The following is a 27,344-nucleotide window of genomic DNA, read 5'->3' as shown; positions in this document are numbered from 1 at the left end:
AGTGCTGGTGTGGCCTGCAGTCGGTGGGGGGGGGAAGGAGTCACTGAGACCAGGGCTGGGCAGATGGAGGGCAGAGGGCGAGGGGCACATCTGCTGCCAGGCCACCATGCCGGTGACTTCGCAGCCAAGCGACGCCACCCAAGGGGACGTTCGGATTGTGTGGGGCCTCTGAGATTGTCACAGCTGGGAAGGGCTCTCGGCATCCCGTGGGCGGGTCCGGGGGCTGCCGAACCCCTAAGACTTCTGAGTGGAGTGTTGCCAGCTGCCAGCCTGAACCACCCCACCGGGATGGCCAGGCCCTGCCTCCCCCGCTGATGCTGCCTCTCTGAGCACCTTCCCTACTCCCGCACCGCTGCACCCCTCCACTGGCCCACTGAGATGCGAGCTCTTAGTATGCTGTGATGGGTAGGCCTGTAATCCCAGCGCTCAGGCCGGGACAGGAGGATCACACATTTGAGCCCAGCCTATCCCAATAAAAAAAATACAGAAGGGCTGAGGATGTAGCTCCGTGCAAAAGCCCTGGGTTCAATCCCAGATTCTGGCTCTGACCGGTGGCCCGGGGTAGGGGACTCTGTTCCTAGCAGCTCCTGGAGGGTCTGGAGCCGGCCCAGGCGCTGGAAGAAAGCAGCCAGGACCTTGCACGTGTGTGCAGGAGGACGAAGAGGGGTGGAGGGAGAGCGGCTGTGGGGTGCCCGGCTCCGTCATGCCCAGGTCCTCGGCCATGGGACGGTGACCAGTACTCGGGATGTTTGGGCCGAAGCGCTGCTCTGCCACAGCGCACGAGGCCCCTCCACAGGCCCTGATGAGACACTGAGGGTCAGTTCTGGCCGTGGGGTGACTCTGTGGGCAGCCAGGGCCGGGACTGCGGGGCGTGTTGGCCTTAGACTGGGAGGCTCTTAGTGTTCGGCTGGGCTCCTTCCTTCTTTTCTTCCTTCCCATCTTTCTTTTTTCTTTCTGTGCTGGATATTGAACCCAGGGCCTTTGCACTGACCTACATTCCCCCAAGCCCTTTAAACATTTTTTAAAATTTTGAGAGAGGGTCTTATTAAGTTGTCCAGACTGGGCTCAAACCTGCAATCCTCCTGTCTCAGCCTCCCCGAGTGCTGGGATTACGGGCCTGTGCCACCATGCCTGACTCTGAGACTCTGCGTTTCTGAGACGAATCCTCCCAAGCAGCAGAGGTCAAGAGCTGTGTCATCAGAGGTAAACAGGCACCGCTCCCACGCCACGCTGGGAAGGGCTGGGAATGCGTGACTGGACCGGTAAGGGGCTGTGGCAATGGCTTATGGATCACAGGGTCAACACCAGTGACAAGGTGGTCAGCCAACCAAGAGAGACGTGTGCAAGGGGAAACACACTTATCGTATCTGCTTAGGAAAATTCAGATTTTGATTTCGTAGGTGGAAACACATCTCGAGCCGCCACAGTTGGACTCACAACCCCCATCTGGATCTAAAGCCAGACTCCGGGGACCTCTGTTGAAGGGGGTGGGGTCCTGAGAGGAAGGGGCCTGCGGCGAGCCCTTCGGGGTGCAGGGAGACAGAGCCGTGCCCATGACGGACGCCTGGGCACGAATCTTGAACTTCCACCAACCCCTGAGAATGAGGGGGCTTGGCTCAGGTCCCCCTCACCATCCAGCGGGTCTGTGGCCAGGACATGGGTGAGAACGGCACACCCGGCGTCCGGAAGGTGGACAGATGGGTCAGAGGGACGAAGACACTGTCTCCCGTCACTTGGGCTCTAAAAAAACAGCCACATGGAACTTGGACAGCAGGCGCTGGGGTGGGGCGGGGATTCACAGCAAGGACTGCACAGTGCCCCATCTGGCTGGAGAGCTGGGGATCCCAGGGCGTGGCGGGGGTTCCCCAACCTGCTCACGCGTGATATGATCTGAAGGCATCTGGCAGTCCAGATCTTCCCTGGGAGGAATCAGCTCGGCCCCAGCCTGATGTGTAGAGCTCACCTGGAAAATGACTTCTTTCTTTTTTTCTTTATATTTTAGACAGAGTCTTGCTAAATTGTCCACCCTGGACTTGAACCTCAACCCTCCTGTTTCGGCCTCCAGAGTAGCTGAGATTACAGGCGTGTACCGCCATGCCCGGCCCACTGAGTCACGAGTGAGGACCGAGTGAGGACGTCGGAAGCCAGTCAGCTTTCCATGGAGGGCGGCAGGTAAGCGCGTGCTCCCCAGAGATGACCGGCCACTGTTGCCGCTGAAGGCCTGGCCCAGGACAAATGCCACGTCAGCAACATCCCCCCATCCCTGTGCTGGTCCCACACTGGCTCTCAGTGGGCAGCAGAACCGGGGAGTGTGGCGGTGTGGACAGTAGCGGAGGCAGAGTTTGGACTGCAGGGCTGGAAGGGCTGGGACGGAGGTGTGGGGGGGATGGGGTGCCCGCTCAGGAGAGAGCCAGATCCGCTGTCCTCTGCCCTTCCTTCTGTCCGGGGTGGTGCCACCCCCTGGCTTACCCCCTCCCGTGCCCGTCCCTTCTGCTAGTGCCACGTGCTTGTATCAGTAGCCTGGCCGTCAGCTGGCCACCAGGACCTGCACAGCGTGCAGAGGCGTTGTGTCCCTGACACGTCTGCAGGGTGGGGTACTAGGCTGCCAGCAGACTTCTGCACAGCCCAGGGATCCACATGAAAGTGGCAAAGTCCTAAAAAATCAGAAGTACGCGAGAGTGCAGAACATGTAGGCCGTCAGCAGTTCTGCGCGTCCCCTCAGCTCCTAATGATTGCTGCCAATTTGGGGGTTCCTGGGCTTGTGGCTCGTCATCCAGGTCTCTGCCTGCGTCTTCACGTGCCCTCACCCTCCCTTCTTAGAGGGACACTTGCACTGGGTTTAGGGCCATGGGGTGGACTCTCAGGTGATCTCATTTCCAGGTCCCCGATGCAGGGACATCTGCAGAGAGCCTGTCTCCAACTTAGCTTCTGGATGGCTTTGGGCTGAGTAGGGCAAAACACTCTGCCACCCTCTGTGAGAGCAAATGTACCACTTGTGTCTTCAAAATCTGCTCATTCGCTCATCTTTTCGTGCTACTGGGGATGGAGCCCAAGGCTTGAATACGCTAGACAAGTGCTCACCACTGAGCTACTCCACCGGCCCTTCCTGTCTTATTTTTCATTGAGAGAACCACCGTGTTTTACCCTTTTATTCATCAATGGATAATCTTAAATAATTTTAATTACCTGACATTTAAGTAAAATTACAGTTCAATTTTGGTATCACATAGATCTATAGTGCTCTGAGTTTTGATGCACTAATTTTCAGCGTTTCGTCGTTTTCTGCTTGGAGCTGCACCTCCGTGGGGTGCGGAAGGGTGAAGAGGATGCCTCTCTTTTGGTGTCCGGAGTCAGACCGCAAAGGCTGGAGGGATGGGTGGAGAGGGTATCGGTGGGGTCACAGCCGAGGAATCCGAGGCACTGCGGGGTGGTGGGGTGGTTCCGGGCACAGAGCTGACACAGCCCCAGGCGGGCCTCACACCCACAAGAGGTGACTGAGCCCAGGGCGAGGGATGGAGACTCAAAGCTGGGTGCAGGACTTTCTAAAGAAAGGCTCTCAGTCACCACATCGCAGACGCTGCTCTCTGCCTTTTCCCCTTGGCCTGGTGTAGACGGAGAAGGTTCCCCAAAGGCCTCCTGGGCCCAGAGGTGGGGCTTTTGGAAGAGGATTAAATGAGGTCAAAATGTCTGACTTCCGGCTGGGAGGTGGGGCCTGGGTGGAAGGGGCGTGGCCTGGGGGCGGGGTCTAGAAGGGTCGGTCTTCCCACCTGGCTCCTCTCTTCTCCCTCTGCTTCCTGTATGCCATACCCAGAGCAGCTCTCTTCCGCAAGACCCTTCCACCACCCTGCCCTGCTGTGGAGGCAGCCAACCCTGAAATGAAAATATGAACCTTTAAGTTGTGAGAGTCAGATATTTTTTCCCAGCAACAAGATAGTGACTAAGACACCCACTGAGTTAAATGTGAGAGTTTTGGCGTGTTCAAGGTTAACTTTTGTACAGAAAATGTAATTCAGAAATTTACTTTAAAGAAGCTTTTAAAAGTCGCCTTCATTTTATCAAAGCTGCAAATTTGAATAACTAATTCTTTATATTTCAGTTTTGCTTATAAGATTGCTACATTGTAGCACTTCCTTTTACCAAGCCTTTGATTAGCATAAGTAAATGTTAAACACCTTTGGCTATTTTAAGCTGCTTGTATGAATTTAGCATGGTTGATTTTCTTCAAGAACACTTCAGTGATTTGATTAGTAAGCCAAAGTTTCCCACTTACTCAATTATTTAAGATATTAACTTTATAAGCAGAGATTCTTAAATTCTTTTAGATTTGCCAGTATTGCAAAAAATTTAGTAACATGTCTCTGTAACATCCCAAGTCTAAATCAATTAGTCAATTTCAAATAACTGATAAAATCAGACAGGCCTTTTGTTGTAATGATCCAAATGATGAATATTTTTAAAACTCCAAATATTCCTAAACTGTTTAACTTGAAAATAGTAAGACTACTGGTTTGATGCCTTAAAATTTCTGTGTGTGATTCTGAGTGTCTGTGGGGTTCAGAAGACCTGTGGAGTGACCCCCTAAAGGGAGTGGGGAGGGTACTGGCGTGTCCCCAGACTGCAGCTACACTGACCGTCTGTACTGGGCAGGCGGCCACATGGATTGTTTTTGACCCACGTTTGAATATGCTGTGCCCATTCCTGTTGGGTAAAAGGGTGGTTTTGTACACGAATCCCTTATTTTAAAGTTCTAATGTTTTCTAAAGTTTTCACAACCCAGTAATTTAAGCTGTGCCTAACTGATTTTTCCATCCCCTCTTGGTGTTTTTGTTTTGTTTTTGGTATTGGGAGTTGAACTCGAGACCTTGAACTCGTGAGGCAGGCAGCAAAACCACTGAGCTACATACCCAGCTGTTTTGTTTTTGAGACATTTAGGCCAACCTTGAGCTCACCATGCAGCCCAGCTGTCCTTGAACTTGCATCGATCCTCCTGCATCAGCCTCCCGAGTGTGGGAATTTCAGGCATGCACCATCATGCCTGGCTTTCTGTCTCTTGGAAGTCTTCAGTGTCCATGACTTTGGGAATTTTTCAAATGCCCTTTGGGGCTTTCATGGAACTTACTTCTCCTTGGTTGTTTAAGATGCTATCAGCCTGAGAGTTTCCCAACATGCACAAAAGTAGAGAGAACGCAGGCCCTGTCTGCCTGTGAAGGTTAAATGTCTTCTTGCTGTCCTTCATGAATCTTACAGCCTTCCCCCTCTTCCTCCCTTGAGTGACAGGTGAATAAATTCTGAGTTCCTCATAAAAAAAAATTCTGAGGTCTTTTTCTAATGCTTAAAAAAAAACCTTGCAAAATGAGGAGAAATGGTCATAGAAAATCCTAAAGAAGACAAGGAAGGAGAGCAAGTGGCCTGAACGTGGGAGACAAAGGGGAACAGAGGAGCGGCAAGAGAAGAGCTCACACCTGTGGGAGCTCTGCAGGCTTCGTAGGAGTGGGTGATGGAGGGGCCAGCAGTGACCTTGCAGCACAAGTCAGGGACCCTGCCTTGTGAGTCGGTGTTGGATCCCAGCCCAGGGCAGAGACAGCACAACAACTCACACTTCGAACTGGAGTGTGGGAGGTGAGTCAGGCAGCCACCGGTCACACGAAGGTCCCTGAATGTCTGTTCTTTCCACCCATGCCTGTCAGAAAATACCGTACTCACACAGTAAAGAGGAAGCAGGCATAGTGGCACACCTGTAATCCCAGCACTTGGGGAGGCTGAAGCAGGAGGATTGCACATTCAAGCCTAGCCTGAGCAATACAGTGAATTCAAGGCCAGCCTGAATTACACAGCGAGACTCTGTCTCAAAAAACAAAAACTAACAACCACAAAGAAGTAAGGAGTCAGAGAAAGAGAAGGAAGAGCTAAGAGGCCTCGCGCTCATGCCCAGTGACCATGCCCGGGAGTCAGAGACCCTTGGGGGCCCCCAGCCCGGTCCACAGGGAGGAGGTCGGACTGGGACACTCCTTCCTTCACCTGCTGTTTGCAGCTGCTCTGGGTCCTGTGGATTCTCGGTAGCAGCAGCCACCACACTGCCCCAGCCCCAGCCCAGGCTTCCTGGCAGGCAGGGAATTGTTGGGTAAGAAGGAAAATGTCAGCTTTTCAGGCCCGGGAGCCCATGGGAGGTAGCGGACCCTGCTCACACAGAAATCCTCCTCTGGACTGGTTGTAGAGAAAAGAGGACAGAAGAGGCTTCTTCTTCCAGATGGTCCCTCTTCCTCCTGGACTGTCCTCCTCTCCTGCCTCTCCTTGTAACCGCATCAACCATCAGGCTCCAGGTCCTGGAGGACGGGACAGGGTGTGACGTGGTCACTGCTGTAGCCCAGCACCCCAGTCGGTGTCCTCTCAGTTATGTAGCTGAGTAAGTAAAACAAGACAAGCACATGGATGAGGAGCTCGGGGCCCCAGCAGGCAAGGGACAGCGCTCGGGACAGCTGAGCTCCAGGAGCAGGCGACAGCGGACTCCCATGTGCGGGCTGCATGGCACAAACAGCGAGGACGCGGGGCCTGTGGGCCGAGGCCTGGACCCTCCTGGAAGGTCGGGTGCCGTAACAAACAGCACCACAGGGCAGTTGCAGCGCTGCATGTTTCTTTGTCACAGCTTCACAGCCTGGAGCATGAGATGAATGTGCCGTGACTTGGTCCTGGAGTAGTGGCCCCCTGGGCCCCCCAGTTCCCCAGCCATGCACGCCCCTTACCCAACTGTCCCGTACAAAGGGAAGCAGTGACTGCCGGCCTGTCCCCAAATGCAAAAGCAGGTGACAGAAGCACAGTGTGGCATTTGGGCCCCTCAGCAGTGAGGCTCAAAGGTGACAACTTCGGAGGGACACTGGGGGCCACCTGGGGTGGAAGCGGGCAGCACCCACAGGATGGGCAACGAGACTGCTGGGCTGGGGCACTGACCCTGCCTCCAGAGGTCTCAGGACCAGGCGAGCGCCCTCCTGACTCCAGTCGTCCATGCTGGCCAGAGCTCCTGCGGCCCAGACCCATGCCCCATCCTGGGCATCTCTGCTGCCCCATCTCTCGCGTTAGTCCTCCAGATGCAGACGGCACCTCGCTCAGAGCAGATGTTCGCATTTATTCCCGATCCGGGCTTTGTAGGGGGCCTTCGGGCTCAGAAGTGGGCGGAGTAGGAGGTTCTTCGTTCACTGCACACAGACCATGACGCCACTGCAAAGAAACAAGCCCATTCCCTGACGCAGACGGCTGAGTGCAGTGGCCTGTCCTCGGGCAGGCAGAGTTAAATCTGTCAACTCCAGTGGCAGCCGGACCCTCGCCCACCTCCACCCATGGGCCACTCTGGGCAAAGTTGCAGCTGTCTGCAGCAGATGCTTTGAACACCTCTTGTTTGGGTTGGGCATTTCCACCACGGGCTCCGTGCCCGCCGGTCACCTCGGAGCGTCCCCGGAAGAGAATAGCAGAGAGCGTTGGTGCTGGGGTCACTTTGGGGGTGGTCTTTCCATGTACAGCTAATATTGTGGTCTGTATGAGAACAGGAGCCCTGGAGGTGTTTGCCTCTGTGTGTGCTTGTAAGTCCCCTGTGCGATCCTGTCTGGGGAACAGGCCCTGTCCTTTTGGAGACAGCAACTTATACTAAAAGCTTGGTGCACTGTGAGGAGACAGCATTACCGGGAAGAGAAGTCACTTCACATGGGTGATGATGAGTGGGAACTGTGCCTCAGAGGGGTTGGGGTCCTGGGAGGACTTTGGAATAGACTCCAGGGTGGACCCCACTTTGTATGGGCGTAGGTCCTGCCTTTCCGGTGGGAGAAACACAGGCTTTGTATTTGGAGTCTCTGTGATGGTCACGTGATGCAAGGGAGTCCTTAGAGCTGAGTCCAACAGTGACTCAGAGGACTCTTTGGGGGACACAGTTTGGGGTGCAGACTGTGCCCCAGCCCAACAGGCCTCAGGGGTGCCTCTTCCAGATACAGAAACCCCTCCTGAACACTTGTCCTGACTGTGGCCTCTGTGTTACAGTCAATGTGAACAGGGGAGACAACAGCAGAGCACAGCACTGAGCCACCAGCAAGGTGGCTCATGCCTGAGAAGAGTATGGGTCATTCGGAGCCCGTGTCAGTCACATGCTGTGGTCTGGGGTGCAGCTTGAGTGCTGGTGTACAGATGGAAGACTTCCCTGGAGCTGTGTTTCAAAGCATCAGACTCCTGAGGGGGTAGAAAGCTTGTCTCAACACTGACACATGCCTGGAGGTCCCTGAGCTGGACACCAGCTCTGAGAGGATACTAGGGACCTCAGAGGAGGAAGCCAGTGTAGGGAGCTGCTCAGAATTTCCAGGAATTCTGACTCAGGGCTGGACATTGCCCTGGGCATTAAATTACTCTGTGATCTTTATAAAGAAGGCAGCCCACTAGGCAGCTTCCACCTGCCTTTGGCTACTAGATCTAAAATGCTCACTGCATTGAGAAGAAGCTGGGTGCTTGGAGGAGAGAGCAGAACCTGCCACCCCTCAGCCCCAGCTGCTGTGTGTCCAATTCCAGAGTCCACACGCACTCACCATTCCCGAGTGGCCCCATTGAGCACCGCCTCTGCCCAGTGTCACCCTGTGTGGACACCGTCCTGGATGGCCTCATCTCTGCTGTGCTCCATAAATCCACATCCAGGCTTCCAGGGAGTAAGGAGGGAGCACCTCCTCTTTCCCTTTCACTTTGGGGTGGAAGGTGGGACCTTGTTCCCATCGTAGAGACCCCCTCTCCTCAAGGGCCTTTGAATGCTGTGTAGGTGTACTAGGCACTAATGTCCTGCCTTATGCATTTTCCTGGTCTCAGGGACAAAGTACAACATTGCAATTTAAAGGAGAGGTTTGTTTTAGCTCACAGTGTCAATGGGCTCAGTCCATGATAGGCTGGCCCCAAGGCAGATCCAGCACCGTGGAGGAATTCACTCTTTCAGGTCCCTCCCAGTCCCACCAGGCCCCACCTTCCATGGTGAGATTTCCAGGGACCTTTGAGATCTAATAGCAGTTGCCAGGGGCAACTGGCTAACTGATCATAAATGCCAGCCACTGTTTTATCCTTCCAAAGCCAGTTAAGGTTGTTTTTTCTGACACTTTATCAAGCCCTGGAGACCAGTTTGATACAGAAATGCAGGCAGTGCTGGGGCCTGGGAGGTCAGTGCTGAAATGACCAGTAACTTTGGGCAGCCAGATGTAGTTTTGAGCCTCAGTTTCCTCATCTGTAGGGTGGGCAGGGCCACCATGACTGTGCCTGTGGTTGTGAGAATGAAGCCTGGCTAATTGTAAGGATTTGTGCAGCTCTAAAGTGTTGTAATAAACCTTTACTTTCTTATGTACATTCATCTTTGTGGTTATGAAGGATTGTTTGGACCTGTGACATTCCCTAAAGGCCATGTGGTCAGATGACAGATGAGTGTCAGCCAAACCAAACCTTTTCTCTTTATAATTTGACTAGTCTTGGGTATTTTGTTAGAGCAACAGAAAGTTTTTTGTTTTGTGGAAAAGTTGAAGGCACTGGAACCATCTACTAAAATAAGAGAGGTGACTGAAACTTGCCAGGAATGAAAACCTGACAGATTTATTTTTAAACTGTTATTTTAAAGAAAGAAAATGATTTATTTGAAGCAAAAAGCTTAAAATTATGGCTCCAGGGAATCCCAGGGTGACAGGCAGACACTGGGTTTATAAACACTCAGAAAGGCATTCAGTCCCAGAAGCTTAGTCCCCCACTGTCCCTAGTCCTCCACTCCTCTGCCCTGGGGTCCCTGGTGCAGCTCTGGGATGGGAGGCCACAGGGACAAGTGTCCAGACTGAAGGGAGGGAGCATCCTCTCAGAGCTGGAGGGAGAGGAAGCAGGGCTGGCCAGAAGCTGAGGTTTTAGAGACAAAGGGGCTCTGATTGGCCAGGATGCTTCAGTGATTCTCGATTTGAGTGGCCGAAGTTCTGGGGGCCGAGTCTGATCTTAGGACCTGTAAGGGTCTGGGGAGACGCCCATGCTTATGAGTGTTCACTCCGGGCAGCTGCCCAGCCTGGGGCCAGATGGACAGAAGACCACCAGGTGCCCACAGCAGCTCGGAGCGACAGCCACCGGAATCTGTCCAGTGCACCTGCTGTTTCCTATACCCTCATGAGTACCTCGGCTGACCAGGGAAAGGGAAACAATGCCAGCTGCACCCTCCTGAACTCCAGGCCCAGGTACAAGCACTCAGAAAGGTCACAGCCCAGGGTCAGCAGGCTCACAAGGAGAATGGGACCTAATGCCACAGCCCAGACACTCACCTGCTACCCCTCACACCACCGCCCTAACAACCTGTGGCAGTCACCCCCGATGTAGTGCAGCTCAGCCTCCAGGTCTCCCAGAAAGCGCTCCTCACGGAGCTGATGGGGAACAGCCCTGGGGAGGATGAGGCAGGCTGAACTCCCCAGGTGGGTCTGCTTTTCTCGCTCCAGGGAACCCACACTGTGGTCCCCCGCAGCCTCCTTTCTGTGGCTGTGACCCCAAGGGAACCTCCCAGTCAGTGTGCGGCTGCTGAGCCTGAGTGTTTCCCAGGGATCTGGCTGCCAAAGCCACCGTGCTCCTGGCTTGGGAAAGGCGGGGCTTGTGAGTGGCGTGCGCATCCACACAGCCACACACACGTCCCAGCTCCCCCACCCGCAAGCCCTGCAGTCCTGGGCTGGCTCATGACCCCAGGTGGTGACCAGCAAGGCTGAGGGGCACAGTCAGCTCTGTGCCACCCAAGGGCGGGATGGGAGAGGGTTGCCTGGAGTTGGGGTCTAGCACCGTGATGATCTGCCTCCTGCTTTAGCCCTTGTTCATAAACTGGGGCCCTTTCTGTGTTGTTTAGGGTCACCTTTCCCAATATTATCCAGGGGCACATTTTGCTCTGAGTTACATCCCCAGCTCTTTTCTTTTCTTTTGTTTTTGTTTTGAGACAGGGTCTTGCTGTGGTTCAGTTTGGCCTCAAACTCCTGGTGGGTAATCCTCCTGCCTCAGCCTCCTGTATGCTGGGATTACAGGTGTGACCCCCACACCTGGCTCTTATGCATTTTACCACTTCACTGTTTGTGGTTGAAAAGTCGCTGAATTTGTGAACTTCTGTTCCTGCTTGCCCCTGCTTACAAATCAGATAATAATCTCAAGAGCACATCTTTTTCTTACAACTTCTTCCCAGCAGAGCTGGACAGCAGCCAAACACAGAGCTGTGAAAACACTTTCCAACCTCGTTCCCCAGAGCATTGGTTTCATTAGGCGCCAGACCTGCCTCCCTTTCGACAGCGAGACCAGGAGAGCCAGCTGCCTCTTCCCGCCTCTTCCTAGCCGCCCTTGGGCCACAGGGTCACCTGTGCGGGCCATTGGGGGCTCTGCTTCGTGTCACAGAGCAGCCAGCTCCTCCAGCATCACCTGTCTGCATGGCAGAGGGCAGAGGACCCTGCCCGGCCTCCAGGGACCCATGCCGTCCTCACTCACCAAATCGTGGCCAGCAGGGCAGGGTCTGAGCTGAGGCGGAGGCGTGAGGCAGGGACAGCAGAGGCGGTGAGTGCTGGGCGTCTGTGCTGGGAGCACAGCCCCCTGGAGGGAGCAGGGCGGTGGGGGCATCCTCTCCTGGTCCTGCTCTCGCGATGGTGTCAGCCACTGGGGTCCCCTTCCCCACTACACCCCGAGGGTCCCTGCTGAGAACAGGGGACCCTGCTATACCTCCTCTGCTCCCTGTGCCCCACTTCTAAGCATTTGGGGGGGCGTGAAGGGTGCTGCGGGCAGGACCAGCTTGTTGCCACCCTGCAAGTCCCCTGAGCTCCTCTGAGCCGCGTGGCCATCTCCGTCCCACGCAGTCCAGGCGGGGATTTCTCTCCTCTACCGTGGATTCCGAGGCCCTGCCTGCCTCCTTCTGCAGCTCCGTGGCGAGTTCAGCCTCCCCTTCAGCACAGGTGACTGGATTTGCAGGTCGTGTGCTGAGGACACTGCCGCCTGTCCAGCCCAGGGCTCACCTGTGGTCACCTGCATCCCCGTGGCTCTGCGGTGTCTCCTGGAAGAGGGAGGTTACTCTGGTCTGTGCTCTGACAGAACAAGTGGTGGGCCTGGGCGGCTGGGGCTGGGGCTGCTGCTGCCTGGGGCGAGACGCACAATCACGTTCTTAAAAAACGCAGAGCGACAGTGCAAACGGAGCTTTTGGTGGGGTGCGGGGTTGGACGGGAGCACTGGAGAGCTGTGATGGCTGAGGCCGGGCACACGCAGGTGGCGCCTATGGCATTTTGTCTCATTTTGGTTACAGCCTGGGGTTCCCGGCCCTGATTGTTGACTTGGCCCTGGGTTCTGGTCCCGTTCCGGCCGTAGGAGGCCCTGGGAGCTGGGATTCATCAGCCTCCCTGGTGCAGACTCTGTTTATTAACAGCATCAGAAGGGCTGGGAGTGGGGCAGCTCTGGGTTCCTTTCTTCTGAGCCCCCCAGGCTGGCTGTCTGGGTGCAGCTGACATCTCTCTCAGAGTGACAAGGAAGCCACACAGCCCTGCAGCCAGGCCTGGTGCACTGGAGCTGGGCTGGGAGGCCCTCTGGTGGCAGCAGGGACTTTGGTGCCTGGAACAGAGCAAAGCAAGCCTGTGGCTCCGGGTTCAAGTGCTGGGCAGCAGCCTGCAGGACTCCTGAGCCACCTCTGCCCAACCGCAGGGCCCTGAAGCCCACGGTGGCCAGATGCTGTGGCTCCACGGTGTCCACCCTGGAGGGTCAACCACACACCCTACTTGGGGACAGTGGGTCGGGGTCAAGCGGCCCCGGTGGGGGGCGCTTCCCGAAGACAGAGCCTGTGGGAGCAGGTGCAGTGGCCGACCCAGGCCTGCTCCCCACTGTGCCCTTTGGGGGGCCTCCGTTTCCTTACCTGTCAAGGTCAGGTCAGGTCTTCCGTCATGCTGTCTGACCTCATTGCTGGTGGGCCCCTGCACTTCTCCTTATTTTTTCTTGCTCCACAATCCCTCCACCCCGTCATACCTGGGAGCCGGCCAGCTCCTGACCCCACCTCCAGTCCTCTGTGGGACACAGGACCCACCGCCTGTACTTGTCTGGAACCCCCAGCCTGTACTCGCTGCACTTCCTTCTGGACCCCTCGCCCAGCCTCTCTAGATTTCCACACCGTCCACCCCATCCCACCACTGAATTCTCTGCCCAGCTGTCCCTCTTCTGAGGCACTGTGGGTATAACGTAATATGCTTCCCTTCCTGACCTCCAGTACTTCTGGGGCGGGGTACTAGGACTGAACCCAAGCTCTTCACGCTGAGCTACATCCTCAGCCCTCTTTCATTTCCTTTTTGAGACAGAGTCTGTCTCAGTTGCTGAGTTGCCTGCGCTGGCCTTGAACTTTCCATCTTCCCACTCGGTCTCCCAGATTGGGGGGAATCATAAATGTGCACTGCCCCGCCTGCTCCTGCATCCTGTTTTGTTTTGTATTGTTTTGTTTTGGTTTTGGTGCCGGGGATCAAACTTGAGGCAGGCGACAGAACCACCGAGCTAAATCCCTGGCCCCTCCTGCATCGCGTTTAATCCTGTTTTGGAACTTGTCTTGGCTCATTTGTCTACCGTACCCTGTGTCTCACTGTCTCTGCACTTGTTCTGCTCTGGCAGGGGTGTAGGCGTGGAGCGGAGCATGGCTGGATGGATGGTGACATAATTCCACAGGCAAGTCAGAAATCACAGTACTATCTCTGGACCTGGCAAGTTTCATGAGCTCAGGCACCCAGGAAGTGTCTCTGTGGGACAGGAGGCCCTGGAGGGGGAGCTTCTGGAGTTGGGGACCCTCGATGTAGGGTGTGGCAGAGCACTGGGCTCAATGCAGAGGTGTCTTTGCACGTCCTCCTGGAAACTTGCCAAGAGCCACTGAGTCCAGAAGCAGCCCGCTGGCCTGGACTGCCATCGCGTCCTTCCAGCATCATCTTTGGCTTCAGCTGTCTGAGTGTATGAGTGTGACACATTCATGTACACCCGTGGATTCATTTCAAGGGATGGGCTGACAGGACGGTGGGCGGGCCTGTCCTGTATCTGTAGGCAGGTGGCAGGGAGGGCAGCCGGAAGCTCCCTCAGGGGCCGAGGCTGAGTTCCCCTTCCTCGCAGGCCACACGGTAGCTCCGCAGGCCTCTGCGGCCTGGACAAGGTCCACGCTCACCACCTGCTCATCTGCAGAGCATTCACCGTGTATGCAGAACTCCCAGTGCACCTTGACGGTGCTGGATGGAACCCCTGGGTGCTTGCCTGGCCATGCTGATGCGGGAAGCTGGCAGTTCCAGAGGATGGAAAAAATGAAGGGCCAGGGCAGGAAATGAGCAGCCCATGCGGCCACAGACCTGTGGAGAGCCACACAACGGGGCCACGAAACCCCCAGGGCATGGGGCCCCTTAGAGCTTGAACCCGCTGCGGCTGTGCCTGGTGCCCGTCTGCTTCCTGCCCCGCAGAGGGGCTCCTGGTGCCGGTTCCCTGCTGGATTCTAGCTCGTGGCCTATGGAGCCAGCAGGTGGCTTTGAAGAGAGCTGCTTGGGCAGCTGCCCCCAGGCGCCCTGGGTTTGCCCACACGCACACAGCCAGCACCTGACTCCGGCCCTGAGTCCCGCAGGGGCTGCTGCACCCAAGCCCACACTCCAGCCACGCCGGAAACACCTTGGACGAGGCGAGAGGAAGTCTGGGCCGGGACTGTCTGGCTGCCTTTGCCTTCTGCTGACTTCCACTCACAACGGTCAAGATTAGTTAAAGTGGATCTTTTTTTGAAACGCTCGTGGACTCGTGCACACCAACACACACTCCAGTGTGTCATAGCTGTGACTGTGAGCCATTTGGCGCTGTCAGAAAACCATCAACAAACGTACTCCAAAGAGGAGAAGAGGGAAGATGTGGGTCAAGTCCATCGTGGCTCTGCACGGAAACAAGGAGCGAAAACAAACATGAGCGCATGCTGGACGGTGTGTTCCGCCCCTCCACTCAGTGCAGTGGTCACTCCCCACCCGAGTATCTGGTCCTCACAGGGCTCCTCCCAAGGGTCGGGCAGCTTGGCTTCTCCTACCGCCCCGGTGGTGGCCGCACACGACTTCCGAGGTGGACGTGGCGTCCCTGGCTCCGGGAGGCTTGGCGGATGCCCACCCTGCTGTGGCCATGTGGTGACACACAGTGGGAACCTGAGGCTTTGCTGGCAATGACAGGCGGGTGTGGGGACCCAGAAGGAGGAGCCAGCAGGGGAACGGGAAGCCACAGATGACCCTGGTCTCGGCTGTCCGCGAGACCCCCACTGTGGCCTGTGACATGTGGGGCAGCGGCAGTTTAGTGACCTCCTGATGGACACGTGGGCAGTGGGCCTGAGCCTGTACTTCCCAGGAGGCTCGGGAGGGTCCGGTCCCGTCCACCGGACCCTAAGCCACGGCTCGGCTCAGATGTCAGGGAGAGGACAGCTCCCTTTGAAGCAGCGTTCGGTGACAGTGACTGAACAGCGTGCAAACAGGTGAAGGGCATTTTTCCACCTGGACCTTGAGAGGTAAAAGGCTCTGGAGCTATCTCTTGAAAAGCCCCGTTTTAAATAGCAGGGGCTGTAGATTCAGCCTTGGGGCCTCCTGTGCTGGCCCCAGGCCCTGTTGTGTTTCTAGGTGGAGCCGTTTCACTGTGGTGGCTGCACTGCCTTCATGGTGTGGGAATGGGGTGGACTGAGAGTCACTGGACCTCTGTCCAGCAGGGTTAGTGGGTTCCATGCTCCATGGGCCTGCGTGCTTCCTCAGTACTGCTGCACTTTTATTTTTGGTGGTTCTGGGGACTGGACCCCAGGGCCTTTGCATGGAGCTGCATCATCAGTACCTTTTTATTTTTTTATTTTGAGGCAGTCTCACTAAGTTATCCAGGCTGCCCCTGAACTTGCAATCCTCCTGCCTCAGCCTCCCAGCATACCGGGATGACACCACCATACCCAGCTCACTGCTGCATTTGAACAGTGTCCGAATCTGTGGGTGAGAAGGGGTGTGGGAAGTTGGGGTGATGCTGTCTCTTACCCCTGGGGCCTCGGCCTCAGTCCCACTGCCACCAGGTGTGGGTGTCCTGCACAGACGCTCCGGGTGGGGACATGGCCAGGTGTCTCAGGGCAGCGCTGGGTGCTGAGTGGCTGCCGGAAGTTCGCCGGCCGAGTGGGGAGACCAGACTTCTCTTTGCCTTCTGAACAAGGGCTCTGCCTTTCCGCCTGGCAGCAGGCCCGGGGCTCCTAGGGGGCACCGTAGTAGCAGTTTGCAGCTACCCCTGTCCACCTTCCAGCCTCCCAGCTATTGGCCTCCACTGGAGTCCCCAGGCCACAGGGACATGCAGCTGCCCTTTCCCCAACCTCACCTTCTCCACTGTGTGCAGGGCTGTGTGGTCACCCAAGTGGCAACCAGGGGTGGCCTGCAACAGCAAGGTGAGGTTGGCAGGGATGAGGAAAGGCCTCCTATAGGCCTGGAAGGTCAGCTGCCTGCCTGGGAACCTACAGTGAGAAACTGGGGCCTGTGGGTTTTCAGCTTGCTATTTGGAAGGACGTACTTTGATGGGATTCTCCAAATTGGTGATTATTCTGCGTCCTCCATGGACAGACTAAGGGAGAAAGAAGCCTAGGACAAAGGACCACCAGGCACCTCAGGAGGCTGAGGCAGGAGTGTCCTCCTGGTCCTGGCAGTCTGCCCCCTTGAACAAGACCTCTTGAGGATATAGCCCCGAAGCCCAGGTACATTTCTGGGGAGCCTCCTGCCAGGTATTCGCACATGGGATCATCTTGGCCACTGCCAGGGGTGGTGGTAGTATGTATCATTATATCAAATCATGCTTCCCCCCCCTCTCAAGAGTCACAGTAAAAATCTCCCATTCATGAATTTTATTTCAACTAAAATCCACATTTCCTTATCTTTTAAAAAAGATCAACTATCCATATCAAAAGCTCAGTGGCACCGCACCTGCCTCACAAGCACAAGGTCCTGAGTGCAATCCCCGGTCTACTCTCAGGATTCAGCCTGGAAAGGCCCAGGAACGCAGGGCTGCTCCTCCTCCGTGCGCCCGGGTTTTCCTCCAGCAGTGGTTCACCGAGTTGCGAAAGCACAACTGTGACCCCGAAGCTTCATGCCGCTGAGCCGGTGGCTGGCCAAGGTCTGCTTGGGACCCCTCTGTGTGGCCGTGACCGGGGCTCTGTCACAGACAGATCGCTGGGGTCCCCACCCTCCCGGCGACACCATAAGTGGCAGTGGCCAGGACAAAGGAGAGTGACTATGGAGGAGACTCGCTCCACTCAGGGGTCACAGTGATTGCGCTCTCAGTGATAGCTCTGCAGGTGTGTAAATGACGTCTTTAAAAAAGAAAAAAAGCAAGGGAGCGGCAGGAGAGCCATGATGGCCGGCCGCCCGCTGGCCCTGCAGTCAGGGCAACTGGGTCACGGCCCAGAACAGTTGCTGGCTCCAAAGAACACGCATGGTGCCAACCTGGACCGCTGCCCACACCACCCGCTCCCGTGCGTGTCCTTCCACATCAAGGACAAATCTTGGATAATCTTCAAGGAGCAGGATTTATAAAACTTCCGATGCCCAGAGGAAGAGCTTGTCGGGCAGAAGCCCACCCGTTATTCCCGGGAAACCAAAACCACACGTCACGGTCACGTGAGCAGAAAGGACCAATATTCTCTGTGTGTTTTGCTTGATTTTTTTTTTCTAAAATCCACTTTATTTCAAAGGACAGATAAGTATTTTGCTAGATCCAACCCCCAAAAACAAATGGCCAGAGAACCGTTTCAGTTTGTCTTAATAAATAACAAAATGCCACTTAGATTTCTTAAACTTCATAGAACACAAAATGCGTTTTAAATAAATAACCCCCCATGGCTACGTATCTGGAAACAGGTGGCTTCTGGGGTGCAGCAGGGGCGCGGTAGCTCAGGCTGCACCGTGCCTCCACCCCCTGGCTAGCTCATGGCTTCACAGTGGTTCACGCTGGACGCCTGCGGTTTCCAGGTCAGCCCTGAGCCCAAAGGAGCTGGAGAAATCCCTGGTTTCTGACCAGGGTCTGGGCTGCCCAACGCCGCGTGGAGCTGGTGCGTCCGTCCCTGTGCCCGAGACCCGTCCGCTCCCTCGGCCCGTGCGGGCTCTCGGGGGAGCTGCTGTGGCTTCAGCAATCACTTTGGGGATACCTGAGGGGTCGCCTCCACGCCGTCACACGCCACACTGGGGCGCCTGGGGGACACAGGGCTGCCGCATCAGGGCTCAGTTGTGCAGTGACCCTGGGACGCCCACCGCCATCCTGAGCGCCCGTCTGCTTGACCACACCCAGAGTTCTCAGCTTGGCTCTGTGTCACCCGGGAAAATCAGTCTTCCTGAGACAGGATCCTTGGTGTAGCTGTTGCTCAAAGCCGTCTGTTTAGGATGGACGGGCCCAGCTCCTCCAGTGGACTCGCGGGGTCAGTGTTCCTTCAGTCTGAAAAGAAAAGGGCGGCATGAAACAGGTCCCGCAGCGCTGCTGCAGGCACAAGCTCACGGACTCCAGCGACTCCAGCGGGGCCAGCCCTGTGCCCCAACCCTGCCCCGGGGCCTGCTGGGGCGGAAGTAGGGAAGGGAGGGAGGCACAAGGGCAAGGGCTGCCGCACAGGGGGCGTCTTGGCTGGCAGCTCCAGAGCGGGGCGATTTCCCTGACCGTTCTCCACCGCCACAGTCGCCCGCACAGAGGCGCTGATCATGACACAAAGGGTCACGAGCCATGTGGGGGCAGGCGGTGAGCTCTTTCTAATCAGAGGCCACATGCAGAGGTGGACGAGCCAGGGCGCCCTGGGGTGGCCTCGGCCCCGAGAGGGCCCGCGTACTTACGGAGCCTGGTTCCCCGCAGCTGGCCCTGGGCAGCTCAGCTCCTTGTGGATGAGGCGGACCAAGAACTGCAAGCAGGACAAAGATAGAACGTCTGTGACCACCGGGCCCAGGCAGACTGTGGCCATGCCTTGGTCACCCCCAAAGCCTACAGCTGCAGAGGCCTGGCCAGGATGTCCGCACGGTGGGCTTGGGCCCAGCGGTCTCTCAGGAGGGAACGCAAGGCATTTATGATACATCAGGGTCTGCGGTATTTAAAACAGAATGAGTCCAATCACAAACATCCAAATGGAAAGAAAGAAAGTACAGACCAGGCAGCCACAGTCAGGGGACAGGGCAGCCTGGGCCGGAGGCTCTGTGAACCGGTGAGTCCCGGATGCTGGTGCCGCCTGTGCGTTGGCCCCAAGAGGGCTGAGCTGGGCTGGGCAGGGCAGGGCATCCCAGGGCCACTGTGGGCTCCTGGGGCCGTCAGCCCTCAGCCACACACCTGCTTGGTCTGGGCCCAGGGGTCAGGAGTGTCACTCCTCACGCCTGGGGTACAGGCCCTTGAGCCACTGCGAACAAGGATGTCTCCTGTGGGTCACACTCTGCTTCAGCCCGGAGCCAGGCTTGTACGATCGATGGGCAGGGAGACGCTAAAGCCGGGGCTGTGGCCACTCAGACCTTCGCTGGACAAAACTCCAGCTCTAGCCCCGCCTGCAGGCTGGCCCGGCCCAGTCGGCCCCCTGCCAGCACAGTGAATCCCACTGAGTGGGCAGGGCAGATCGCGGTGAGGAGGGAAGAGGAGGAATACAAGGCCACAGCGGGCATGGGTGCCCTGCAAACAGGGCGACCGAGGTCAGGTGCCCACAGGAAAAAGGTGCTGTCCTGCAACTGTCATGCAGTGAGGGGACTGGCCCTTAGATACCTGCTGACCTGAGGGGGACAGAGCAGACTGGCGACCAAGGGCCTGGCCGGTCCTGCAAGCCCCAGAGCTGCCTGCTCCCTCCGGGTGAAGACAGGGGCTCTGTCCCTGTGAGCTCCTGGCATCTCCAAGGCCCCAGACTTGGCCTGGAAGGAGGGAAAACTGACACCAGGAAGAATGCTGGTCCCCAAGAGGAAGTGTCCGGGGGCTGTTAGGCTTGAAAATATAAGTGCGCCCTTAGTGGACTTGCAGACCTCCTGATGGCAGTTATGTCCTCCACAGGGGGCGCCTGGGCACAGACTTGCTGTATCCTCAGACCCCTCTGTCAGCACGGCCTGCCACTCCCTCTGGCCACGCAGACCTCCCACTCTTATGATGTCCTTTCCGACTTCAAGCACATCCGAGTTCTCGGGAGCAGTGGGCAGGGCTGGAGGGAGCCCTTCAGGTTGCTTGGGGCACGGCCCCTTGCTCCCTCCCTCTCGATTCCCAGCCACAAGGCGAGCAGTTTTGCTGTACCACACTCCCACGGAGCTGTGCAGCCCCGCCACAGGCCCAAAGCACCAGGGACGGCCCGTCTCGGCGGGAGCTTCCAAAACCATGAGCCCCAGTCAGCCTCCCTCTAGAAGCCAACGACCCTGGGCATCTGCCACGGGGATGGGGAGCAGACTCACGCAGCACCGTGTGGGACCCGCACAACAGGCCTGTCCCCGGGCGACCTCGCTACATGCACTGCAAAAGCTGCGGCACCAGGAGGCCTGGCCCGGGGACCTGCCGGTCACACACTCACTTGGCGGGAGCTGAAGCCGCAGAGCTCTCCGCCGTGGCCTTCCTGCAGCCTGCTGAGCCTTGTTCAGGTACACACACATCTTTGTTCACCAGCAAGCGAAAGAGCCTGAGGCCACGTGTGAGGTGGAGCTGTGGTGGCCAAACTCCTGGGACTGCAGGGACCCCCAGGGGGCGGGAGCCCACTCACCAGTAAGGCACAGGCGTCTGCAAACATCAACATGTAAAACACGTTGCTCCATCCGGAAGGCGAGAGGAGCCCGGCCAGCAGGGGGCCCAGCGCTGCTCCTGAAACAGCAGGGCAGGCGAGGGTTGTTGAGGACCGACTCCAGCCACTGAAACACTCGAGGCGGACAAACACAGAACAAAGCTCACACCTCGCTTGTGCACAGAGTAAGGGCAGACCTCTCACCCTGCAGGCAGTCAGGGGTGAAAAGCGAACCATCCTCGGTGCCAGCCAGGGTCACGGCACACGGTCCCCTGGAACCACTTCTAACCCTACCTGCTGACTCTTGCTTGCAATGTGCGTTCTTTTGACCCAACGCCCCCACGGTGTCATCATCATTCCTGAATTTGTGTAAAGAAACCGGAGCCCAGTGCACGGTCTTGGGAGCTATTCTCCCACTGTAAAGTTCTTGCTTGGTAAAGGTGAGCGAGCTCTGTGAGAGCTAACGCTTAACGCTCGGACCTTGTCAGCTTTGCAGTTCTGATCGTGCACTGCAGCTGCCTCAGGGAATCCATCTCCAGCGGAAGGGCCAACCCTGCAACCTGCTGCTAGCAGTCCGCGGAAGGCACACACATGTGTACCTAAGTGTGTGCAGTGTGCGTGTCTTGTTCCGAACCATTCAGGGTACAGGCATGAGTACAGGCCGGCGGGAATGTGGTAACGGAGCACAGTCCCCCTGGAATGAAGAGAGGTCATTAAAGATGCCCCAACGAGCAGCAGGACAGAAGGACTGGCTAAGATGACAGCGGCTTCGCCCAAGGGAGAGGGGCTCCCACATCTCCGTGAGGGACCCCAGGCCTCTGGATGCGAAAGCACAGCAGAGTGTCGACCTCCCGCACTCCCACAACACTGCCACCTCTGAGGGGAGGCCGGGGTCCAGAGCAGGCTGTGGCATGGCCGGGAGAGGTGCTCACGGGACAAGAGCCTGCAGCACCACACGCGGCCGTGGGGACAGAATGAACGGCAAGGATGGCGAAGGCGCAGGGCAAGAGGTCGGCTGGACAGAAAGGGGAACAGAAGCTGCTGATCTCTCTGGAAAGTGAGCGGCACCGGCACAGCCAGCGTCAGCAGAGGACAAGGCCAGAGTGTGTGGCAGCCAAGTCCCCTCTCCTTCCAAGGAGGCCAGCATCCTGGGGAGCCCAGCTGGGCCCAGCTGGTGGTGACACATTTGCCTGGTGTTGTGAGGCCCTGGATTCGATCCGCAGCAGCAGAGACAGAAGAGAAAGAGATCGACTGGAACACGTGGTGCGGCCCAGGGAGCCGCTCGAGTGGGCGGCCGTGGGAAGGAGGCCTGGTGGCCGGGCAGCACCAGCCGGCGGATGGGGTTACCTGGCTTCTGAGGGGAGATTATATTTCACTTTGGTAAGATAAAGATCAAAACTGGAGAAATGCAGGGCAAGCTTCGCTGCGACCCCCGCAGCCCAGCGCTGTCAGGCCCGTGCCGTCCACAGGGACCACAGAGAAAGACCTTGAACGCTCCCCTCGCATGGGCTCGCGTCCTCGGCCGATGGCCCTGGAGCCGTGAGATGGGGTCCCGGTCACCTGTACAGCTCCGGGGCGTGGATGGCTCCCCGGCCCTGTGGGCCAGACCTCACAGTACAGGCTGTGCTGGAAACGCTGGGCCTCTGCCCTGGGGACTTTTTTCTCTACTTTCATCTTGTCTTTTCGAGCAGCTTGTGTGGGAAGAAATAATGACCGAGGCGCGTGCTGTTTCCACAGAGACCGTTTGCCGAGTTCCTGAGCTGCCGGGCCCGGCTCCGGCCTGATGCAGCCACCACAGAGGGTCAGCACTGGCACAGACGGGCCGCCTGGGAGAGGCCTGCCTGCCCCTGCCCCTGACACAGCCTGCAGCCCGGGACAGGGCCTCCTCTGTTCAGACCTGGCCTCCCTCAGCTGCCACCTCTACTGTGCTCTCATTTTAAAAACACCATTAAATAAAAGTGTGCTTTTCACCTAATTTATAGTTCCCCTCTTCTTTTCCTTTTAAACCTCAAATCCCTGCTTTACCGTAGCACTCACAGCTGCCAGCAGACCTTCAAACTAGCGGGGAGAAAGGTGTCACCGCAGGCGTGGGGCTGACTCACAAGAACCCACTGACAGAGGAGTTTGTCAAAGTGACATGTGATCGGCACCACACAGCGGGCTCCCGCTTACTCCTTGAGGGCCGAGCGTGGGCTCCGGGACCCCCAGCAGCCGCAGCACGCAGCCCTCCCTGCCCCAGGGGTCCCTGAGAGCACGTCGGAGGTGACCACCACACCACACCGTCCAGTACACCAAAGTCGTCTCTGGACCCGACCTAGGGAAGACCCGCACTGAGGCAGGGCTGCTCTGCCACTGGCGAGGACTGGGCCACGGCCCGCCCTTCTGAACATGGGCGAGCTGACTGTCACCTGAGGCCTGGGAATGGCAGCAAGAGCCTGGAACAGGGTTCCTGTGCCCTGTGGATGTGATGACCGGCTCCACACGTGCACCTGAGCCCTGGGGACCTACTTGGTCCACCCGCCACCCTAGCTGCCTCTGACGGCCCAGAGGGAAGGCCACTCCCAAAGTCCTGGGATGGCTACCAGGTGAGTGACCAGAGGGCTGGAGGCCTGCTCTGTTCTGGAGGCGACAGCACCAAGAGAGCAGTGGATGGGGTGGAAGCTGCCAGAAGCTACCACAGCTCCGCACGGGTGCGAGGAGGTGTCTTGGGAGGATGGGGTGTGGACAAAGACACAGGGGATAAAGGAGAAGAGACCTCTGCAGGGACATGCTGGCCAGGAGGTCGCTTTTTTGTTGGTTTGTTTTTTGGTACTGGGGATGGAACCTTTGCATATGCTAGACAAGTGCTCTACCACTCAGCTTCCCCAGCCCTTTTTATGCTTCTGAGACAAGTTTTGCTAATTTGCCCAGGTTGGATGTGAACTCATGATCCTTCCACCTCGGCCTCCTGAACAGCGACAACAGAGATGTTTGCCACTGTGCTTGGCTGCGAGGTGTTTCTGAGGAACAGGGAGGAGGAGCGACGCTGACTTCTACATCAGCAGACACGGCTGGGCCCCTCCCGGGGGGTGGGCAGAGAGGCCACAGGGCAGGCAAGGGCATGGCCTCCCACAGGGGCAGCAGGCTCTGGCTGAACTGGGCTTCCTGAGCTACCCCGACCCAGCCTGCCACCTGGCCACGCTGCCCTGTCCTGCAGGCCCCTGGTGGGACACGCGCCCAGAGCCCCCTGGCTGGTGTCAGAGTGTCTCCAGCAGCCCAAGCCCCACTTCCGGCTGGCAGGCCGTCCTGGTGTCTGGGCCGCTCCTGGCAGGAGCACGGCTGAGTGCCTGGTATGGGCAGGGGCCCAAGGGACAGCTCCTGGGATAGCTGGGACTCCTGCCTGTCCCCTTGGGGCACTGGTCTGCACATGCACCGTCCCTAAAAGCCCACGGGCTGAAGCGTGCCAGCTGGGTGTTCCTCTGAGATGGCCTGGGGCGAGGGCACCGAGGGTGCCCTCCAACCTCTTCCCCTTCCTGCCCTTGCTTGCCCCCCTGCAGTTTTCTGAGCTGGCAGCGGGGACCTGGCCTTGTCAGGCCACCCAGGAACCTTCCCACCGCGCACACAGCTCTCGGGGGCCGCCTGCACGTACCCACAGAGCCGGTGCCGTCGATGATGGCTGTCACCGTGGAGAGGGCATGGGAGTTTCCTTTCAGGCTTTTGTGCGTGCCCTGGAAGCAGGAGAAAGCGGACACAGAAGATGTCAGCAGCAGAGCTGGGAACCAGAAAGGGACCCACACCTCCCCGTCACTGCGTTCAACCCGCTCCACCCCTGCTTCCCTCCGGGGCACACAGGAGGTGGCCACTCACCAGGTCTGCGGAGACGGCAGTGGTGATGAGCGCATAGGGCCCGCTGACCAGCGCCCCGCTGAGCAGCAGCATGGCTGTGGGGAGAGCAGATGGTGACAGGGAGCCATGGTGGCCGGGATGCAGGCAGGCAGCGAGAGGCATCGGCATGGGGTGGCCGCCAGGGAGGCGTAGGAACTTCCCTCGCCAGAGTGACGTTTTCTAAGCTAAACCTCTCTTCTACCCAAGGGCCCAGACGTGGCTCCTCAGCGCCGTGGGCACCGCGGCCGGAGGGAGAGGGGCACAGCCTCAGCCGCCCCTGCACAGAGCTGTACACTACCTTGCGGGACCACACTCCGCCCCATGCAGCCCAGGTTCCCCCGAACAGGGCTGGCAGGGACTGCACGTCCTGCCTACTGCTTTGGGGGTGCTTTGGGGGGCCAGCACCCCCAGTGCCTCACCCTGCTTGCCTGCAGGACAGGGAGCACGGGACTCTGAGGGCCAAAGCACACCCCCAGTGCTGCGGCAGGAAGTGACCTAGCCCTGTACGGCCAAACGTGGGCGCCGGCTGGGAGTAGGTGCCGGGCCTGCTGCCTGTCCCCAGGCTGAGCACTGACGGTCACTCCATAGGGCCTTGGTCAGGGCCAGGTGCAGGTCCCTGGCTGCTGAGGTCCCACAGAGAGCTGCCTTCCAGGTACCCCATCTTCCGAGGGGCTCCTGCCCATGGGCACCCAGAGCCCCCCAGCCTGACCGGGGCCCACATGGCCCTGTGCCCACTCTCAACTGCAGAGGGACGGGCCTGGCCCAGGAGTGGGCCTGGCCTCTCCCACAGAGGGATGAGGGCTGCTGGACCACACCATGTACTTGACCCACAAGGCTGTGTGGACAAATGTGGGGACCGCCTGCCTCGCAAGCTCAAGGTCCCGAGTTCAATCCCCAGTACCAACAAAGCCATGCGGATGAAGAAGGGAGGTGGCCAGGCCTCAGGCACTCACCGACCGTGGCTTCCAGGCCCATCCTGCTGACCGCGGAGAACACGTACAGCTGTGGACAGAGGACAGAAACACCGACTGTGGGCCATCAGTCGCCCAGGGGGCCTGCCGGGTGCAGGGACTCTGTGCTCCCTTGCTGACCCAGCCCCAGCAGTGTCCCTGAGGATGTGGGTGTCCTCTAGGCAAGGGCCACAGCCGACCACCCTTTCCTGAACCTTCTTTGAGCGTCGAAGCCCCCAGAGGATGAGGACTGGACCTTGTTCTGGTGACAGCCACAGCCCCATGGAGGGGAGGCAGGGGTGGGAACAAGAGGCCACCAGTGTTGTAAGAAACACAGCGAGTCCCCGAGGCCACTCTGCAGGGTGCCACTGTCAGTCCTGCTGCTCAGCTGGGGAAACTGAGGCACACAGAGGGGATGTCACCTACCCAACATCATGAGCTGATAAATGCCTGAAAGTAGGGTGAATGGGTGGGGGCAGGGCTTGCTCTGGGAGTGGGAGTCCCAGAGCAGCAGGGCTGAGGGAAGAGCACTCTGGGGAGCCTGGTGAAGGGAGGATGGCCCGGGGGCAGTGCTGGCCGGTGAGAGGCTGACCGTGGGCGCAGCGAGCAGCAGCATCAGGCCGCAGGTGGAGGCCCGCTTCTCCAGCCGGTCAGAGACCACACCTGCCAGGATCCCACCTGCAACAGAGGGCAACTTCAGGCGGGCAGCAGCTCACCCAGAGCCTGGGGCGGCACGAGGAGAGCAGAGGTCACCTGGGGGCTCCTCTGGCCGTGGCCCCACGTGGGCGTGGGGGGGTCAGGCCTGAAGCCCTTTAACCACAAGGGTCCAAGCGCCACACCCAGTCACCCGCCCCGGGGCTGCCAGTTCAGGGATGGGGCCCCATGACGAGGGCGGGCCGAGGACACCAGGTCCCTAGGGCGCATGCAGTGCAGTCAGTGGCTGCACAGAGCAGGGCGGGGGGCCAGGGGTGCAAGCTCACCAAAGAGCCCGCCCACGTCGAACAGCGTGGAGAGCTCGCCGGCTCTCTGGGCATCCAAGTGATCTGTGAGAGAAGAGAGCAGGCCAGGATGGGAGTGTGCCGTATAGGGGGGCAGGACTTGGCAGGGAGGCCTGGGATGTGACCATGGAGGGCTGGGGCGCGGCCCACCCTTCTCACCCTCCAGAGGCCACCCTCTGCTGACTCGCTGCTCTGCCCTCCCGGCCCTCCTACCATGATGGCCCGAGGGCCCTGCATCTCTCGCTCTGCTCTGGACTCCTTCCCCACCATCAGCCATGGGCCCAGCTGCTCCAGCAATGACCTGTCCTGGGTGCTGCGCTCCACCGCATCCCACCCCATCGCGTGGTCCCCAGGCAGGGGCTGCTGCCTATTCCACAGAATCCACAGGTTTATTCTGTTGCCATCCAGCTCCAGCCTCTGCTGCACACATGGTCACCCTCCCTCTGGTTGTCCCCAGAGGCGCCCTCCAGTCCGGTTTTAGGGGTTCACAGCCTCCATCCCAGGCGCTGCCATGGCCCACGGGGGCACAGCCTAGAGGAGGCGCCAGCACCGCACCCTGAAGACTACGGTTAGGGGCCCAGCTGTCCTCCTGTCTGTCTGGCTGTGCTGGCCACACACTCACCTACGCTAGTGATGTAGAGCGGAAGCCAGAAGAGGAAGGTGTAGCTGACCAGCTTGGCGAAGAGCAGGCACAGGGAGAACTCGATCACGCCCTGCAGAGAGCAGGGAGGCGCGGTGGGCGGGGCTGCAGCAGGAAGCAGCCTTCCTCCGGGAGCAGCTCCGCCCACAGGCGCTGCCCCAGCC

The 27,344-nt window shown here is 58.3% G+C and overlaps 1 protein-coding gene and 1 long non-coding RNA gene across 14 annotated transcripts in view; one reads left to right on the top strand and one right to left on the bottom strand.

Annotated features, from left to right (window-relative positions):
• The window catches only part of LOC104870749, a 23,356-nt gene extending 680 nt beyond the window's left edge, over positions 1 to 22,676 (top strand). Inside the window, exons 2-6 of one of the 8 annotated variants that reach the window (XR_002025739.1) lie at positions 2,003 to 2,172; positions 10,037 to 10,211; positions 11,192 to 11,550; positions 11,909 to 12,062; positions 13,627 to 13,682. This is a non-coding gene — a long non-coding RNA (uncharacterized LOC104870749). Of the gene's footprint in view, positions 1 to 1,091; positions 1,204 to 2,002; positions 2,173 to 2,880; positions 4,879 to 10,036; positions 10,212 to 11,191; positions 12,063 to 13,626; positions 13,686 to 22,465 lie in introns of those variants that run through there. The other 7 variants (XR_002025740.2, XR_004514216.1, XR_002025738.1 and 4 more) reach the window with 7 other exon arrangements.
• The window catches only part of Slc37a1 (solute carrier family 37 member 1), a 58,321-nt gene continuing 48,462 nt past the window's right edge, over positions 17,486 to 27,344 (bottom strand). For all 6 annotated transcript variants that reach the window (XM_010636485.3, XM_010636490.2, XM_010636489.2 and 3 more), the window contains exons 12-20: positions 27,163 to 27,253; positions 26,523 to 26,585; positions 26,135 to 26,220; positions 25,546 to 25,594; positions 24,575 to 24,648; positions 24,357 to 24,435; positions 20,711 to 20,808; positions 18,837 to 18,901; positions 17,486 to 18,450 (exon numbers count right to left, since the gene is read on the bottom strand). In XM_010636485.3, the coding sequence (XP_010634787.1) occupies positions 18,435 to 18,450; positions 18,837 to 18,901; positions 20,711 to 20,808; positions 24,357 to 24,435; positions 24,575 to 24,648; positions 25,546 to 25,594; positions 26,135 to 26,220; positions 26,523 to 26,585; positions 27,163 to 27,253 (621 nt within the window). In that variant the 3' untranslated portion in view covers positions 17,486 to 18,434. The remainder of the gene's footprint in view (positions 18,451 to 18,836; positions 18,902 to 20,710; positions 20,809 to 24,356; positions 24,436 to 24,574; positions 24,649 to 25,545; positions 25,595 to 26,134; positions 26,221 to 26,522; positions 26,586 to 27,162; positions 27,254 to 27,344) is intronic.

The sequence above is a fragment of the Fukomys damarensis genome, unplaced genomic scaffold (genome assembly GCF_012274545.1).
Source record: "Fukomys damarensis isolate Sample0158 unplaced genomic scaffold, DMR_v1.0_HiC HiC_scaffold_24, whole genome shotgun sequence".
NCBI lineage: Eukaryota > Metazoa > Chordata > Mammalia > Rodentia > Bathyergidae > Fukomys > Fukomys damarensis.
The sequence above is the reverse complement of the archived record's forward strand: the minus strand, read 5'-3'. Positions and strand labels throughout refer to the sequence as shown.